This window comes from Dinoponera quadriceps, unplaced genomic scaffold (assembly GCF_001313825.1).
Source record: "Dinoponera quadriceps isolate SergipeBrazil2010 unplaced genomic scaffold, ASM131382v1 scaffold3289, whole genome shotgun sequence".
Taxonomy (NCBI): Eukaryota; Metazoa; Arthropoda; class Insecta; order Hymenoptera; family Formicidae; genus Dinoponera; species Dinoponera quadriceps.
The window spans coordinates 502,425-522,162 of record NW_014558238.1 but is presented as its reverse complement, the minus strand read 5'-3'; the positions used below and the strand labels follow the sequence as shown (position 1 = coordinate 522,162).

At 44.1% G+C, this 19,738-nt stretch overlaps 2 protein-coding genes across 2 annotated transcripts in view; one reads left to right on the top strand and one right to left on the bottom strand.

The window, feature by feature from the left end:
• Nucleotides 1-8,441, top strand: part of LOC106749755 (BCL2/adenovirus E1B 19 kDa protein-interacting protein 3) — a 36,476-nt gene extending 28,035 nt beyond the window's left edge. Inside the window, exons 4-6 of the mRNA XM_014629495.1 lie at nucleotides 6,477-6,550; nucleotides 7,384-7,539; nucleotides 7,935-8,441. Of these exons, the coding sequence (XP_014484981.1) occupies nucleotides 6,477-6,550; nucleotides 7,384-7,539; nucleotides 7,935-7,986 (282 nt within the window). The 3' untranslated portion in view covers nucleotides 7,987-8,441. The remainder of the gene's footprint in view (nucleotides 1-6,476; nucleotides 6,551-7,383; nucleotides 7,540-7,934) is intronic.
• A 3,816-nt stretch (nucleotides 8,442-12,257) lies between these two features.
• Nucleotides 12,258-18,919, bottom strand: LOC106749684. Its single transcript, XM_014629371.1, has 10 exons — nucleotides 18,815-18,919; nucleotides 17,689-17,961; nucleotides 17,146-17,428; nucleotides 16,686-17,019; nucleotides 16,046-16,412; nucleotides 15,223-15,697; nucleotides 14,327-14,484; nucleotides 13,729-14,263; nucleotides 13,158-13,506; nucleotides 12,258-13,080 (listed from the first exon to the last, which is right to left on the bottom strand). The coding sequence occupies exons 1-10, from the start codon at nucleotides 18,917-18,919 to the stop codon at nucleotides 12,258-12,260; spliced, it is 3,702 nt and encodes a 1,233-aa protein (XP_014484857.1).
• Nucleotides 18,920-19,738: the final 819 nt, after the last annotated feature.

Here is a 19,738-nt window from a genome sequence, read left to right as displayed (position 1 = left end):
TCGCAGAACAACAAGAAGCTATACAATCGACGCTGGAAATAAAACTAGCTATAAATAACACTAGTTAACAAATTCCGCATCGTAAAAAGTTGCATTTTTTTTAAATTTTAACCTTTTCTGTTTATGTTTATGTTTTGAAAATATAGTTTTCAAAGAGGCGATTTCGAAAATATTCCCTTTTCTCTACACCACGAAAGCATCAAATTCCCTTTCGATTGTTGTTTAACCATATAATGGAAATTAGAGCTAAATTTCGACGTTAATTGTTACATTTGCGACCAACACCACACAACTAACTAGTATCGACGGTTTAGCTCCGGGATGCGATTGTTTCGTTGACCAATGTAATTTTAGCGACGTTTAACCATTCTCTTTGTCTCCCTCAGGGACGCGCGAGCACATATCGGGTGTCGTTCTAGAAACGCGCTTACCTCGTAGCGTCGTTGCGCGACTGTTGCTGCCTGCGCGATTTCAGCTTGTTTATATTTCCACCGTGTGTGTGTTTTGATACGTGTACGACTGACTCGGTTCTACCAGCATCTGTGCTGTGTTGCGTTCGTGCATACGAAACACCCGCACCCGGCGGAAGGACGTGCGTCCCCGCTCGCCCCGCGTCGCCGATCGTTGCGAGCGCGTGAAAGGGCTCGAAAGTGCACGCGAGTTCTCAACCATTTTTCGCGACCGGTAGCAATTAACCAACGGGATGATTAGACGGGGTCGATCGGCGCCTTTTAAAGGGAGAAAGCACCGCGTTTCTTCCCCTCGAGGGGGGCGGTTGTTCTATTTTCCCTTTCGATAATTAGAGACGCACACCTTGCCTATCCAGAGATTTAAAGATAAAGGAGACAAAGCTGTCGTTGTTCTTTGTCTTCGGTGCAGTCGATAGCAATTGTACCGAAGACAAAGAACGGAAGAGACGCTGATGGCCGCGACGGCGAAAGTAACCGAGAGACTTCTTACTGTTATATTCGGAGAATCGCTGCGAGATTCCTCCGTCGCGTATTATTTGACAATTGTGTGCGCATGAACGGAGGGAACAGGTGAGCGGGAGTGATATATATGTATTGAGTGCAACGGTGCGATAATAATGTGTATCAACCGAAAGCGTACTTGTTCCATATTATCGGACTGTATAATCGTGGGATTAGCGTTGAAAATTAAGACGTTTAAAAATTCGGAAGTCCACTGGCCGTCGGGATTTTTGGCACGCTCAAGAGAGAGATAATGGATTTCAAAGTCGCGTAAAAGTACTTCGTTCTTTAGGCTGTAATTATTTCACGTGTATTTTTAATTAAAAGGTCAGTCCGCTTATTTTTCATCTGAGATGAATATATACGTTATAATTGTTATTATAAAACTCCCTACTGTTATATATTGTTACTATTATTATATAAAACTATTATAATATTATTGAACTATCACTATATTAGTGCTAGAATTATTTTCATCGTACAGATATAAGTATCTCCAATCTGAGAAGCAAGTGACTTCAAGGATACTCCGTACACAGGTGCCGGCAATGTGTCGCGAGGTGGTGCAACTCGCATCATCGTGTTACTTTATGTTACGACGACTCAGTACCAAAGATTAAGAATGTATCGTCCATAGCTCAAAATAATGAAATATAATTCTGGAAAAAGTTACAAATTGATTTACATTGCATTTAAAAGTGATGCGTCGGAAGTTTAACGGTAATTCAAAGCCTGGATCAAAAGTTACATTCCACCTTAAAGAAGATTGGAAAGTGAAACGAGTTTGATATGAACTCAATGAAAAACTTGCGCCGCATATATATTGAAATATTATCTAACTCCTTTCTTGTGCAATTAGAAAAAGCTTTATATATATACACATATTTAACGGGCGATGCATCCCTTGAGTTATCGACGATCGAGATATTCACTATCGGGAATCGAATCGCCGGAGATCCGAGGTCGGATCTGCGTCACTTTCCGGGTCGAGTTTTGCCAGGATCGCGTGCCGGTGAAATAATTAAAACTCTAACGAAGTTAATTGACTGAATTAGCTTTCGACGAAAAGAAAGAGAGAGAGAGAGAGAGAGAGAGAGAGAAGAGTCAGCGCCTCGATCGATTTCCCCCCTTAGGCGGATCGAGTCGCGTTACATTTCTCGATCGGGCCTCGCCGACGCGCGCGGCCTCCTCCTGCGCACGTCGGCGCCATCGTGAAAAATGCGCCGCCGAGAAATACTGTTGAGACATTCCCGGCAACGTCGTAGTATGGGTCGTCCAATCGCCGGTTATGTGCGAGCTCACGCTATATGCGACGTCGCACCGGCTGATCCATTCTCTTTCTCGGACGCGTCAGCGTACGAGCCGACAGCACTTCGATCGTTGACGCGCCGCGGGCCTCCGCTTTCCGCGACGTTGTGGAAGCCGGAGGGAGGGAGGGAAAGAGAGCGGCTCGTGAAAAAGCTCTACGAACGTGGTGGCGGCGCAACTGGTTGGAACGGCGCGGAAACACACAGCTGCCGCGGATTCGGGTCAATCAGTCGCTCAAAGGCCAAACCCCGCTTGGCACCCTTCCGTGCGCGCCACCCCACCCGGCACATCTGCGACTCTTCCGCGCGCTCTGTGAATCTCCTCGGTTCTCTCGTCGGCTCACAGACGCGGCTCCAGGGATTCCCCTGGATTTACCTACAGCGCGGGAGTTGGCAATTTTCTTCCCCCCTTTTCTGGGTCCTCGTCCGGGAAATTTGCGCAGAAGCCGCTCTGGTGTCTCCCTTCTCGAGGCGGTTCCCGTAGAAGTTCTGTGATATTTTCCTCATCTTCTTTCGAATCATTTATTGCTTGCGGCGACCGTTGTAATGTTTTAGGTGAAAAAAGAAAAATATATTGGTCAATTTATGTTGCATGCTGCGAGAGCGCGACGAAATAATAATTCAACAGAGGGGCGCGCTCAGAAAGAGAGAGGGAGGAAGGTGAATCGCGTCACGTGGGATCCCCGGTACGTACAAACCCTACGTTGCCGTATCGCTGTCGACACGTGCTTTTGTCGTTCAGCGTGTTGCGGCCGGCGAAACGCGTGCAGCAGCCCCGACGGGAGTCCGTGGCGACGATGAAGAGGAAAACAGCCGTAAAAGTTATTTATAACGGCGCGTCGACGACGATCGACCGGCCGTCGCGATACTCTCTCTTTCCCTCTCTCGCGTAATCCAGAAGCTCGATAGAGCCGAGGCTAACTCGCTACGTGCATTCAGAGAAAAAGGCAACGTCGACACGCGAAATTATAAAAGGTAGCGGATAACGCTTTCGCGTGCGTGCGCATCGTCGCACGCTCATTGCGGCACGAAACAGCCAGTCACCCCCTTCCTCCTTATCACACGTTATCGAGAAATCTCGCGATCGAGCGGACGATAATCATCGTAATTTGATAATCGAGCGTAATTATGATAATTAACGTGACCCCCTTAAGGTTTCTCCGGTCGCGCGGATAAGAAAGCCCAATGAAACCGCGGACAGGTGCCGCCAGGTATAAAATTGATTAAATCTGAAGAAATCTTTTTTTTTCTTCAGTGCATACGCAGAAATAAAAATCAGCCGATCGACCAGTTATATTTCTTCGCAAAATGATAAAATTTGAGATATTAATGGATCTGAGAATTGAACGGAAAGATTACGTCCTTTTGTACTTCGCTATACCTGTACATCTGTTCCTTCCTGCTTAGCTTCGATTTAACAGGTTTAAATCGTAGAGTACGTTTTCACCTGTTGTAAATAGGTGAAAAGGTTTAATGAGGAGATCTCTAGGCCGCCTACTTATTTATCGTTAGTCGCGTTTATCTTCGTGCGTCCATCGATTTCCCCCCGTCGCGGTGGCGTCGGAAGTGCCACGGTATGTCTGAATCGCGAGATTTAGCGGGGACCGTCGACGGACGGGGAACAACAGGTCTGTTCTTTTTAACTTCTCAACAACTGGGCTGCACTTTTTGCCTTCCACGCGTTACAAGTGGGTAACTGAGTGTGACTAATGGGAGATAGGAGAAACGGAATTCCAGCGCGGCACCGGGGCCGCTGGAAAGATAGAGTTGAAACGTGATTAGCGCGGCTCGATATGCTTCTTCAACGCCGTTACTCGGCTGGCGTTGATAACACACACCGTGTATGAGCGCGTTACGCACGACGAATAATAACGTTTGCACGCACAATCTTCACCTTGATTGAAGAGCCCTGTGAGTCGTTCCTCGGAGGTGATCGAGCCTTCGGATCGGTGCCGGTAGAACAAAGAGCTTCCCGGTGCAAACGCTACCGTTTTCGAGATAAGAGGGAGAACTACTGGAAAAATGCACTCCGAGTACGAAACTACTCGAAATCACGTACGAAATATAACATGTGCACTCGCGTCTTCTCGAGTGTAAAATTAGACGGCCTGTCCGGCCGTGAATAATCGATGGATGATTAGCTGGAGCCGGTTTCCTCCGTTCGATTTTTATCCCCTCGCCGACGGCTGAATAAAGCGATCGATAATCAGGCTTCTATTCTGATCACGTTTCTCTGGTATCACGAATCGAGTGGTCGGAATATCGATCAGAGGAAAAAATTGTAATTAAAATATCGCCGCAAGTAGTCTAGTTAAAATTAAAAACAAAAATAGTATATAATAAGTATAAGAGAAAAGTCGAAACTAAGGAATTAAAACTGCTAGTTTTTTTTTTTTTTTTCGGGCGGAATGGGAAAGAAGGATATCACATAATTCTGGTAAATATTCTCTGAAATTTCGAACCATTTTACACTTACAGATTTAAAAACCTGAAAAATAGATCATTGCGTTTACTTGATTTGTTTTTTTTTCCTGTGTAGTTACAAATTCCAAACACTTTGCTCTCGGTGCATCTCGAAAGGAAGGGCTTTCGCGCTTCGAGTTAATTTTCAATTACGGGACGTCGCGGTTGCAGTGCGGAGTTCGCGGTTGATAACCGGCGGCGCGAAATGCTCCTTCCCGTCTAAATATAGGAGCGACCGCGCACGATTACGAACGTCGTTAAGAACATCGGGAGAATTTATCTGCCGGATAGTAGTCGGACATTGTCTCTTGTTTAATGAGTCTGCTCATGCGGCGGCGACGGTCCGCGGTTTCAGCGATCGGTCATTGTTAGCCCCGGGAAATAAGAAAATAATAATACAGTGCCCGAGTTGATGCGCGGCGCGGATTTAACTCGCGAGCGTCGGGCGCGTCTGACGCGTTTCTTGGATGCTCAACTTTTTATTATCGAGGCCATGGCATTGTTTCCCGATATCAAACGGAATATAAGTGTAATTAGCTGGCCGATATCGCAAACGCGACGAAAGGAAAATAATTAAACGCGAACTTTACAGACTTAATATACGCGCGCGCGCACACATACGAATCGTGACTCACAACTGACCGTGTGTGTATGTATGTTCTTATGCCGTTGTATATCGCGTATGAAATCGATGACCCAGTTCGAAATCGGACCGACTGAAAATTCCTTATTCCGAAGAGGCGAGCCGTTAAAGAGTCGAAATCTGCACAACGCGCAGGCTCTTCTTCTCGCACAGAAGGCTTTATTAATGCAATCTCATTCCCTACAGAGAGAGAAAAGTTTCTTTTGGCTTTAATACACGTGTTTGTTTGACTTGGGTTTGTTTAAGATAGACAATATAACTTAATATCAGATATTATTTTGTTTGAATGGATATGTTATTTTATTAAAATTAACCATGTTGCCTGATAGAAAAACGGTATTATATATATTTAGGGGAAATATTTCGTCTTCAATAAAAAAAGAAATTTATCTCATTATATATTAAATATCGTTCCATTGAGAAACAAACTTTAATATTTTTCTAACATAGCGTTACTTCTTTGAAATAATTGATCGCTCGTGATAGTCAAATGTCCGATCGGGCGCATTATACGCGGATATTCGTGATCATCATGATTGTTGATTACTCGGCGAATTGGCGACGACTCGCTCCAAAGCAGCAGTGATGCAGAAACGTTCAGAAATAATGCGTCTGATTGGAGATTTTCAACTTTACTACGCCCGGGGAACAGCATTAATGGAGTCTTACGCGCTATTAAAAATACTTTTCCACGAAGAGGTCGCCGCCGGCATTGTTTACGAGACGGCGTGTGTGACATTTATTTGCACAGATCACGCTGTACTGCGCATATGGGAGCGATGCTACGACGCACGTCGTGTGTGTGTGTATGGCTGGCCGTTCGCCAAAGGTTATCCTTGAGCATTCACTCCTCCGCCATCCGCTGCGAGCGAGCGTCCGTCTCATTCATAGACATATAGAGGGTTCCTCGCGCGAGATTGACTCATCTTCGTTATCCGCGTCCACCCTCTTCCTCCCTCCCTTTCCCTGCCCGATATCCGGCTGATTCGTGTTCTTTCGTTTGAAACTGATAACAGCGGCGACACATAATATTCTTCGTCGACTTCGCAGCGGGAAACCGATGGATAAGATGTACTCTCTTTTGCTCCGCAGGAGGCCGAGTTGCTGGACAAGAGCAGGGACTGGATCTACGAGTGGAGCTCCCGGCCGGATCAAGTGCCACCAAAGTATGGCGAATTCAGATTCTCGATCCCACGGTCGCGAACTGTACTGGCTAAATAACGGGGTTGTTCACTGCGTGGAACAGTTTGCTTGAATTTATCCGAAATATGGACAAACCAAACGCGCGTTGAAAGGAACGGAATTTCTTACGGTTCTTATGAGTCACGTGACTCCCGTGGTCAGTGTGTGCGGCTCTCGTAGCTAGAAATTCTGCTTCCTTCGACTACGAAACTCGTTTCGTCTGTCCGTCAGGTAAGTTCGACCGAACTGTTTTCTCCCGTGCGAGTACGCAGAGAAGAAAGTTCTTTTGGATTTAGTATGTATGTTAGTTTGTTTGTTTAATATAACCAACATAATTTAATATCAGATATCATTTTGCTTGAACAAAAATGTTCCGCCAAATCGTGTTGGTTGACAGAAATAATAGTATTATTCAGAGGAAATAATATTTGGTTTTCGAACAAGAAAACTCACTTCATTATACATTAAATATTGTTCCTGTAAAACAAAGAAATCCTTTAACATTCTTTTGACACGGTGTTACTTCTTCGAAATACTTGTACTGCTTGTGACAACCGTTGTAACGTTTCGACAAGTTTGTTTCAGTTGTAAGAAGCTTTTATCAAGTCCAACAAATTTTCCTCTCTGTCTAATAAGTTTTCGACGAGTCAGAGAAACACTCGAACGTCGTTCGTTGTGTCGTTGGTTCGTTAACGTATCGGGGGAGACGTTAACTCCCGTGTAATCGAGCGAACGAGTTCTCCTCGAAAAGGAGGCCTTATATTGCACACGTGTGCGTTGAGTTTCCCCAGCGTTTAATGATCCTATTGTGTTGCAGAGACTGGAAATTCAAGCATCCGTTGGGCATGGGTAAGAGGAAAACGTACAGCATCCGCACAGCGAAGGTCGGAAAGAACGGCTTGTTTTCCAAGGAAGTCATCTACACCCTGTTCTTCACGAACTTCTTGTCCCTGCTCATCGGGACCGGTCTTGGGTACGTAACGCTCGAGCGAAACGCGATATCTGTCGCCGTAATTGTCGCGTTTCTTTTTCATCCTCAGCTGAACACTGACAAATAAACTTCATTGTCGTAACTACAATTTGGCAGGCTTCACCAAATGATTTGGCTAACGTATACTCAACGAAATGTTTGGTTACTGCAACCCAAAATTTTGTTCCTTAATAAAAGTGAAGAAAAAGGATACATTGAGAAAAAATACTTAAAAATTCATTTCTTCGGTGCACGTTAAATTGGAATTGCCGATTTGACACAATCGCGTATTTAATTGTAACATCGGCGTCTCGGAGGATCTCGCGTTGCTCAATCATACTCGCCGATGGAGTCGTGTTACGATGATATCCGATCGTGAATGCCTCTCCTTGTTGCAGCGTTCTGCTCACCAGGCGGGGCCTTTTCATGTCCCGCGTCGCTATTGAGTAGAGGACACACGATCGTGGGAGTATCTGCATCGGTTTTGGTCACACTTGAACGGAGAAGAAGGGAGGGAGAGAGAGAAGGGCCGCGACGGCGGAGAAGAGATATCGAGAATGCAAGAAAGACTGAACATGCCGGTGGGCGATCGAGCCTAAAACAGAAAACACGCAGCACATAATTCGATTGTCCCGATTTAACATTAGCACTTTGTATTTTACTCCCCTTTCCCCGTTCCCTCAACTACATACGGTGTACTTCTGATATTGCGTATGTGCTATGCAAGTAATACGCATAAATATGCTTAGGAAGAAAAAGCTAAAGGAAAGGAAAACGAAGATACGAGGAAGAGGAGGAGGGAAGAAACGGAAGGAAGAATAAGAAGAATCTATCGTAGTCTAGATTTGTGTTGAAAGGAAAGAAAGGAGGTGAATGCAAACGAAACATGTCCATTTTATACCGTTTCTAATGCGTTTCTATCTGCGATAGTTCGTAGGCATAGCTTGAATAGTATTTATCAGATAACTAATTATATACATATATATATAAATATATATATATATATATATTATTTGTTAGAGAGAGAGAGAGAGAGAGGGNGGGGGGGGGGAGAGCGAGAGAGAGACTGAGCGAGCGAATGCGAGAGAACGAAAAAGAGAGAAAGAGTGTGTGTGTGTGTTTATTTGTTATTGCATGGACGAGTGTGAAGCGGCGAGGGTGAGAAGAAGGAGGAGGAGGGCACGGGTTGCGAGTGAGGGTTGAACGAGAGCGCGGTTGAGAGAGACGGAGAAGCACGAAGAGTAAAGAACGGGAAGAGTTGCGATCCGGAAAGCGCGCTGGACTCCAACTCGTCCTCTTCATGCGGGTCACGCGTGAATCTCTCGCGCGTCGAGCTCTCGGGGAGCATGTGGGAATTCTGGGTCGCGGGGGATGAAGAGGAACGCACGTCGGAGAAGTCCGAAGCGAGACAGCCGTGTGCGTGCGCGCGTGCCGCGGTTTTCTTTCGAATTGTCACGCGACGCCTCTGAGTGAGACGATCCTAACCGGGAGCGAGTTAGAAGAATAGTTCCTACGGAGGAAGATGTCCACCCTCTCTCGATGTCGACCACGGGGCAACCACGGGGAAAGGAGGGAGGGACCACGAGGGCGTGCGCGAGCGTGCGAGCTCGCTCATCTGCTTACGGTTGAACGACGAGGCGGTTTCGGAGCGGCGGCGTTTTGTACGATATACATATATATATACATATATATATATATATTATATATATATACATACACACATATATATCTTAATACCAGCAGTTTTGTAATTTCCTTGTAACAAATTCACACGGAGAGAGCGAGGACCACGCAAGTACGTTTTACATCCCGCGATCGTTTGTTCAAAACGCTTGGCCACGACGCGACTACCGACTCTCTCTCTCTCTCTGTGTGTGTGTGTGTGTGTGTGTGTGCGCGCGCGCGCGCGCGCGCGTGTGTGTGTGTGTGCTTCGAGATTCTCGGACACGAGTATCCGTGAGATTCACTCGGGTCGAACGAGTATCACGTCACGGAGATTCGCGAGCTAACACGCCGATTGCCTTCAAGCCCGATCGCATCGGGCCGTTTCGACGCGTTCGCTGCTATCACGCGTTGTCTACGGTCTTCGGGAAACCAAATGCGAGTGAGTTTGTTTCTTTCTTTTCGCTTTGATTGTTCATCCTGTATTCTCTTTCGTGCAATTGTCTCTCGGACAAACTTGGTCCACGCACGCATGGAATTATCGTTCTCGTATGTACACAACGCTCTCGACGGTCCCTCGTGAGAATTTACGCGCGTGTTTACGTTCTGCTTTGCTGGTAGCGAACGTGTAGAGGAAGCGGTCGTTTGGGATAGTGTTCACAATGCTGGATCTCAGCCCGAATCGTTGGCCGAAAGTCACTAGAAGTAACTGGAAATTTACCAACATTCTAACGCCTTTCAAGCATCTACCAACATAAACACTAGATCTCGGTCCGAGATCCATCATGGTGGAAAATACCACATCTATGTAATATACTAGACTGCGCTGTCTTATTTCTTAATTCTTCTTATGTAAAAATGTTGTTGTGTAAAAACAATGTGCAGAATAAGGATTGGAGAATTACCAGAAGGAAAACCAGAACATCCGATATGTTTGTTAACCTCTGTTTATATTTGTTTGCGCTTGTTACTGTCGAAAATATTCCTTGCAGATCGGCGTTCATTTATATACCTGTGAAAAAATGATTGTGTACGTTTATATATAATTATGTAAAATCATATATGAATTTTGCCCGTTTACGTGGTCACGTGTATGATCATATATGTCTATACGAGAAACAAAAATGATGCTACGTTATTTAATTAAATGTCGATATCATGCGATACGAGAAGCACGAGTGGCCTCCAAGTACTCCATCTCGCGACGTTCCGGACGTATTTTCGCCTTGTGTACATCGAGTGATCGATACTAACGCGATATCTTGACGGTTGCATCGTCGTCCACCCTTCCCTCCCCCCCTGCCTTTCTTACTCACGTTATCAAACGCTCTCGGTACGACTTGTGATTGTAAATAAATTTATATCAAGGAAAAGAGGAGGAGAAAAATGAGACAAGAGGAAGATCGCGCGACGAAATCGACGTCGTCGTTCTTCTCCGCCAACGTGCTCTCCTTCTGTTCCCTTCCGAGAGAGATCCGGCTTCTTTCGTTTCCGCGTGTCGTCGCCAAGGGTTTCGACTTCCCTCTCATTTTGTTCCGCGCGCGCGCATCCGATCAGATATTGTCTTTCAGCACTTCGCGCGTACCTCCCACCCTTTGTTTTCGCCGTGTTCGGAACGCGCCGCGAAACGCAATCTTCTCGACGAATCAGCGCAGCTCGACGACTATGTGACTACTATTATACTATCACTATTATACTACCACGCCAGGAGGACGAATTAGAATATCAGTGAAGAGCGAAACCACGTGTGACTGGGCAACGGTGACAGGGGAGATGATACGTAGGAAGAGAAAGAGCGTGACAATATATACATATATACATATACATATATATTTGCGAGATATTTTGCGAGATCTATATATCTGCGAGATATTTTGTGAAACAGGGCTTTTTTTTACCTATTTTATAGTAATCTCAGCTTAAACGGATTGAGAGCGAAAGAGTGAGAGGGAGAGAGAGAGAGAGAACCTTTACTAAAATTAATAAATTAAAAAGAACATAAGAGAGACGAGGATGTTGGAGAGATGATGTATAAGCAGTTGATACGGTCTGTAAATGCGTACATACATAGATTAATGCCGACGTTTAAGGGGGACGGTTTCACCATAACCTGTGCTCTATATTTCTGTTTATGTTTTGCGCCTTAACCCCTTCCTATTATATTACATTATTTTATAATTATTACGAATTATTTTAGTGATGATTATTATATGTTTTGCATTCTTATTTTCTTTACTTATTGGTTATTATTATTATATTACACTACAATATGTTATATTGCGTACATCATATATAAATTGTAAAGATAAATTATATATGGATAAGTGATACGGATCGGTGTAGCAGAAATAATCGCGAGAAAAATACACAAATCGAGATTTTACAAAAAGTTTGTACACGGTAAAAAATATTTTGTACTTGTGTTACAATTTTTGTGTGAAATTTTTAACATACTCATTTAACATATTTATATTAACTCAATATTTTCTATTGAGTCATTATTCAACATATGTAAGTGTTAAAATAACACATTTTATAGTTCAGTGTCGATTGATGTATTCATTTTGTACTAATTTTTAACATTATTAATACTTATATTACTTCTCAACATATATACATCTTGTGTGAAATTAACATAAAAACTTGAGTGAACCGTTTGCGACATGTTAAATTTATCCTAACATTTTTTATTGTGCAAAGCGTTTATATTATCTCAATAGTTTGTGTTGAGTCGACATTCAACGTGTGTAAGTGTTAAAATAACACTTGTAACTATTAAAACAGCACATTTTATATTTCAACATATTATGGATATTATAATTTCTTGTTCATTCTTGACATAATGTTTGCGTTACTTTTACTGCTGTTATATTGTTTTACTTTCCGACATATTCACCTTATGTTACAATTAACACAACATTCGTGCGTGGACTATCTGGGACGTGAGAAATGTGATAAACTAGCGCACAATTTTTTTATTTTTTTTTTAGTGTATGTATGTATATATGTTAATATCTCACCGACTAATACGTGCTTATCACGTCGTTTCTCCTTCGCTGTTATCTTCTCCAGAGCACGACCGACAACTCCGCCAGAAACATCACGACGGAGACGCCAAGTCCGAGAAACAATACGTAAAAGGCGAACAGCAAGTCGCTCGTGTTCATCGTGCGATACCGCTTCGTCTTCATCTCGTACGCCTTCATGGCCCACCGGTTTTTGTACACGGCCACCGTCCGCTCCTGCCAGTGACTGATCAAACCGCCCTGAGACATCGACATCAGTACCCTGCCGATCCTCATGGCCAGCGGAAAATTAGGACGCGTCACGTAGCCCATGTACAGATTGGTTATCCGGTGCTTCGAGATGTGCAGCTCGTTCTTGAAGGCGATCCTCATCAGCCTCGAGCGATCTGCCACGCACACCGTGTCGGGATACTCGATCACGTATCCACTGCAATCCCGTCTGTCAGTTTCCCTGACGCGCAATCGCAGCACCGGGTCGGGGATTGCGTCCCTGTAGCCGGCGAACGCGTAGATGGGATAGCCGGCTCTCTTGAGCGCAGTGTTGCTGTCGATATCGGGTTTCGACGTGGACGAGGTCAGTATGGACGACAGGCTGCTCTGGAAGGTCGAGCCGGTGATCAGAAACAGGAGGATCACCGTGATCAGGTAGATTCTCAACGGTGCCCGTTGGGGGAAACGTAGGACGGACGAGTTGACCATGATCCGTACGACTTCGAGACAAGCCGAGCTTAATCCTAGACCGGCCAATATACCGAGGACGAGCACGGTGAGGATGGAGGCTAGCAGGATGCCGGCTATCAGCCGTGGGTTCATGAATTTCAGGATCTTCATTTCGTTGGAGTCGAAACCGCTCGGTCTGAAGGGGAGGAACGTTGGCTGGATCATTTTCAATTCTGTTACTGGTTCTTTTTTTCTATTTTTAAAGACACTCACCTACTGAGCGTACTTATTCCTGAATCCACATGAGGATAGGTCATTGTATAATTCCGCTTGTCGAAGATGTATTGCGCGTTCATCAACATGTCGTATTCGTTGGCTGTCACGTTTCGTAGCAACGTGTGAATCCTAGTTTTGTTGTCGAGCATCCTCACCGACATAGTAGCGTTCATCTTGGTTATCAGCGTATTCAGAATAAAACCGTTCAGGCCTCCGTACTTCGCCAAGCCCTTTTTCTGAGGGTCGAAAGAGAGATTCGGAGGAGAGATAACACCCACCAACTTGATTCCGTAGCCGCCTACTTTAATCTTCTTGTTGAAATGTAGATCCTCGCAGGCTGTGCTGTCTAAAATTATTCGGCCGCTGATTACGCGAGTTACTGATGTTAGATCCTGGCAACCCTATCGCTTCAGTTCGCCGTTATCTCTCATATAATCAATTTGGGAAAGTTCATGCGGCGGGGAAACGGGAGATTTAAAGCCAACTAACTCATTTCGTCTGTTGGAAAAAAGACCGGCGCTTTGAAAGACCCGCAGAAAAGAAAATTCGTGACTGTACATTCTGATACCCGTACTTTGAAGTTTGTGCTTCAACACGTCCCAGGTACGATTCTCCTCGTCGACGGAAGACTCGACCGTGTACCAGATCCTGGGCGCTGGATTTCCATAGCGATTGTAAGTGTACGCCACGTGGCCTTCGTCGGGATCGACGCAGAAGAACACGCTCGATTCGAGATCCGAGTTCCAGGCGGCCGACAAATAAGCTTCCGGCTGCCGGCAGGTGTTCTCCCTCGTGTGGATGATAGCGTGAAACGCCCAAGGATTCCACCATACCGATCCCATTAATCTCTCGACCACACGTCTCAGGCTCGATGGGGACGAAATAAACAAGACGAACGCGTGCAGTTTGTCGTATCGGGCGGAACAGTCGTGGTGTGTGCTCCACGAATAAAACGGCTTGTCGAGACTCGCGACGGGAATTCTCAGTCTGATCGTCGGGGTGGTTTTCATAAAGCCGGAGGACCAACTTCCGGGGATTTCGGCGTCTCCGAGGAGACCGATGTAATTCATTTCGTCAGCCAAGCAGTTGCTTAATATCGTGTCCTGTGAACCGGCAGAAATTACGCGTCGAAGACAACACTTTCGAAGGAGAGGCGAATACTTTACCAGTCTTCCGAGCATAATATCCTTTTCCGTGAGTTTAGCGGGCGCGTACGTTAAAGACTGGTATGAATATTTCACAACCGTTGAAAAGAGAATAAACTTCCATCGTGCTAATGTCATCGAAATCTTCACGTGGAAATGGTAACTCTCGACTGGTGTGCCTGAAGAGTTAGACGAGGACTAGTCGGGAATCGTCGGTGCAACTATGTGGCGAGGATACTCGTGTTCTTCTGCGCTACGAGCTCGGGAATTCCGGAAAGTTGTATTAGCGAGCGGCAATACATCCGGTTGATAATGCGACGGAATTGCTGTAACAACATGTTACCGCTAATAGCGACGGAATTGCTGTAACAACATGTTACCGTTAATAGCGACGGCCGAATCTCCCGTGGGATACGCAGTTTACGCAGTATCCCGTTCCCGCTTCGCGGAAGACAATCGATGAACAATGAACGATCGATGAAGTCAAGCTAAAAGATAGAGAGCTGGGTTTAGATAACAATTTTGTATTTCTCTCTCCAACGCAGTGCTATTTATTATTTAACGACATCAGACAGAAATTTACCACCTTATGGGTGTCTAACTAATTCCGCTATATTTCTACCCGAAGACCGACATTTTTGTTCTATATCCAGTCTAGTTAATTCAACATTAAATCTTCGTGCAGAAAAGGCAACAACCTGCCATTCGTAGCATCAAATGATCGTTACTGCGCTTTGAAGATTTGATGTAGAACCAACTAGACTTAACGTAGAACTAAAATCCCGACTCTGGGGACTACCGGGACAGTTCCTTAAATTCCGCATGCAGTCCGATTTTCTAATTCCAAGCTAGAATGTTAATATCCGTTTCAGTCGTTCGCTTTCTTTCCCTCGCTCGTCGATTGCGACCGGATCCACCGAGCAACAGCTCCACTGCGAAGACTATGGTGGCGCAGGTGTATCCAATACCGAGGATGTAGAAGCTGAAAGCAAGCTGCGACAGCAGCATCACATTGTAGCTCTTCTTCGTCTTCGTTCTTCTCCTCATCCTTTCTCTCTTGATCTTTCTGAGCCCGTCTCGTCGAAACTTGCCGATCAAGCCGCACTGCACCATCTGCTGGATAGCGTTGTTCACTGGTCTGAACAACGGCCAGTTCTCGCGAGTGACGTACGCCAGCGTCATGTCGCGCAAGTTCTTCGACTTGTACAGATCGTCGTTGCGGATCCTGTAGTACAAATGATAGCAATCGCCGGCGCACACGGCGTCCGTCGAATTCTTCACGAAATGTTTGCACACGTGGTTGTTGCTCACCGCGACGTAGCGCGACTGGAGCACGTTGTCGCTCAAAAAGTCTTTCAGAATGTCCGGCCCGTATATCTTGTATTCGTGTTTCTGAAATAATACAGAGGAATGACTGGCCCCGCCACGTATCACACGTGCTTCTATATATATTATGGCATTTACGAATTTCACTTCGCTAATATTATTGCGAAATTACTTCTTTTTTTAGCCATTTCAACGATTTTATCGATGAGGACTGACCGACCGAGGGTTGACGCTAGAATCTCCCTGATAACACACACAGAAATATCCATACTGCACTCGGTAAATATTGTCTGTGTCAGGTATTTCTCATAAGTTTATCGTATATAAGCATTAAATTTATTCCAAATATTTCCGTCACTGTTTCGTCGAAATTCGTTCGCGTCGTTGGGTACTTAAGCGACGTTGGAACGTTACCTTAATACTATCCAAGCTGTCGACGGTGCTGTAAAAGACCGGTACGGTGAGCAGGGACGACCAGCGACTTTGGAACAAGGAGTTCACGTTCAGGAACAGAATGAACACCGTACACAAGAAAATCCGGACGGAATTGATTCTCGGCGGGTGCAAAATTGCCACGCAGATCAGGAGCCTTAACAACTCAAGCGCGGCCTCGCCGTAACCCTCGTTCCATGTGAAAATCGCGTAGGTAAGCAGACAGATTACGAAGACCCCCGCCATCACCGGCGGCTTCAGAAACGTCATTAGTTTGGTGAACTCCGAAATTTGTTGATTCGGCTGCGATATCACGCAAAGACCCGACCTTGTGTGAGGGTAAGTGTACCTGCGTGATAAGATTTACTTTTTATCATTTCTGTCGATCTTTCGATACACAGAATAGAAAGTACTGAAATCGAGTAAACGTAATTATCGGTTTTTTAGTCTTTTAAATCAATTAATATTTTGATTAATTTAAGTATTTAAATTTTAATAGCTTGTAGTATAAATATTTGATCGCGGTAATACCTTGATTTGCGACATTGGAATTTAGTTTGTCGGAAAAATTGTTTCTCGTCCTTGATTCTACAGAAAAAAAAAAACACACACTCAGACACACCTGAACTTCCACAGTACCAACAAGGATCTCGTATTCATGCCCATGTCTACCTGCCCATCGCCCACGCTGGTCAACATCCCGAACAAAGTGCCATTGGGCTTTATACCGCCGAGATCGTAGGTGGTGCCGTTGTAAATATCGATATAGGGGGACGCTTTCAGCTTGCGAAAAAGCGTCTTGATGACCTCGGCGTTTTCACCGGAGAATTTATCCAGGCCTTCCTTGGTCGGATTGATTTTCAAGAACGGCGCCATCGAAACCGCGTTCAATCGAATCACGTAGCCGTTCAGATTCGCCACTTTGTCGAAGTCCAGGTCCTTGCACATGTCGTCATCTGCTTATCATCGATCGAGACTCAAATCGCTTGAAGCTCAACAAAATTCGTCAAGTTTGATTTTACATGGAATATATCACGGGAGTAATTTTTTGTTTCTTTTCCTATTCTTGCGATTATACGTACCGCGTACGAATGTTTTCTTGAACATTATCCAAGGATGGTCATATCGTCCTTTGAGTCTGTCCACCTCGTGCCAGTTTTTCGTCATGTGGCTCGAAAACGGATTGAACGTGTAATGGACGATCCCGTCGTCCGGATCGATGCATATGAACACGACAGAAAGCAAATCGTATTCCCAAGCCGTCCAGAGGTACGACCGGGCGTTTATACAGCCTCGCTTTGCGGTCTGCCTGTCGATCAGGATGTAAAATCCGTCCGCGTTCGCCCACGGCGAGTCTTTTGTTCTCTACGACGAGGATTAATATGTCAATTATAATACGTACACTTGATATTTTTCTTCTGACCACAGATTAAAAAATATTAATTTTTAATAAAGTTATTAACATTCGAAGTCAAAAGTTCGACTTTTCGCCACAGAATTTCTCTACTTTCCGTTTCTAAAGAAAACTATGATAGATATTTGAAAAAATCTTAAACATTGGGCGTTTTTATCGAGCCGTTCGGATTGTAGTCTTTCAACGGGAAAAAAATTTTAGATTTTCTCACCTGCAGAATAGATCGCAGGTGCGACTGCGAGGACGTCACCAATATGAAACGGTGCGCTTTTCGGAGGAAATGGATGAAGCGATAATTTAAATAGTAATTGTAAGAATATCTCGTCCGGACGAAATTGTCAAGAGCGCTATATTTCGACTCCGCTATTAGATTGACTGGCTTAATATTAAAGAGTGCTCGTCTAAGAAAATCATTGTATTCTCCACCTAACAGTAAAGTTTCCTCGGAGATGTCCGGTGGTACACATCTGCTTAGAATCAAGATCTACGGAGATAACACGGTATCATTTTCATAGTAACGAAACACATTTCCAAATAATTGTTTTTACCCTTAATTAACTAGTTAAGTGTGTTTGACGACTATATCCGTTATGGAGATGTGGCAAAATCTTGTGTCATGACGACTATATCCGTCATGCGTAAAATTTTATACAATTTGATATTTAAATTGTAATTCTGGCGAAAACTAAATTATATTCGTAAATTTTAATATGGGTAAAATGTTTAGAGGTCAAGACGAAATGAAACAAACAAATGAAAATTATAAATAATTTGAGTTTGATTTATAACTTCCTGAGAGCTAACTCGCTTGATTATCGCGACACACACTGGTGGGCGCTTTGCAAAGAGATCGCCACAGTTAACTGGTAAAAAAAAAAATGTTTTGTCGGATCGCGTTGAGATATAATATTATTGTAAAATACACATATAATACGGTATAACAAATTATTATTTAATATATAATGACACACACACACACATGTATAAATTATTAAATATAACAATACGTAATATATATTATCTAATTATACAAGTTAAATGGATAAAATCGCTTACATATATGAAGTATTATATTGATTATATTTTAAATAACTTCTTGAAAATTAAGCTCACCGTATTATCGACCACATCATCGAAGCAAAGCCTTTCCTCACACGGTGCAACGCTCGCGATTAATAACGAGTGGAAAACGTGGAAAGACACGTTCGACATGTCGTTTTCAAGTGCTTCCTCCCTCACAATTGTACCAAACTTTTTCAATCAAAAGTTTCTTCACAGCGTAGATCCGCGGGAATCGCAGTTCCGTTGCGAAATAATCAAACGTCAAACTGTCTTACAATTTTACCTCCGGTGGGTAAATACTTGCTGTTCTTTTCACCGGTGCGATCGATCGATCGTGTGTAGATAAGCGGCCGCCACATCTTCCAACTATCGTTCGCCATTATTGCGCGTTTTTGTGCCGTTTCGTCCATTTGGATAAAAAGATAAAGCGCGACGCATTAAGTTCCTCGCGCATTATTATTATACAAGAGAGAGAGAGAGAAAGAGTGAACAGGGTGGTGTAAAAAAATCTATAAGAAATATGTAAAATATAAGCATATAAATATAAATATATAAAAATAAAAATATAAATATATATATGCAACGATGTTCTTCCGGAACGTGCAACATGACGCGACACGATAAACGAACATGCCGGTATTTGTCGTGTGTGTAATACGGGTTAACCATCGACAATGGACTTTAACACGACGGAACAGGATGAAAGGTATTTGACTTCACTCGTTATGCACTGTTAAACTGTGTATTCACAGTGCAGCGATGTGATCTGTACTTTCACGCTAGTAACCTATTGTTGCTCGATCGCCTATTTTGTCTGGCGCATATTTGATTTCGCGCGTCGCTTGTTTTTTGCAAAGAACAGAGAAGTAGTACGCGCTCTTGTGACGAGTCCGCTCTTACAGTCTTGGCTCAGATCACGATTGAGCAAAAAACTTTTATTCAGTTCTTCCAATACTGCCGCACGCACCTTCGTTCTTACGAAATCAAGATTTTAGAAGAACAGCTTCCCCGAGGTAAGTAATTAATTTGCTACTGTGTGTTTATTTATTTTCGGCAAGAAAAATTCGACTCTTTCTTCCATACACTTTTGTTTCGATTATATCATTCTCCTCGCAACAAATATAGTCGTTCCATTATTATTCGCACGGTGATTACGCGATGGTGCGATGACAAGGAAAGTTCGCGCGCGTCGACGCGCT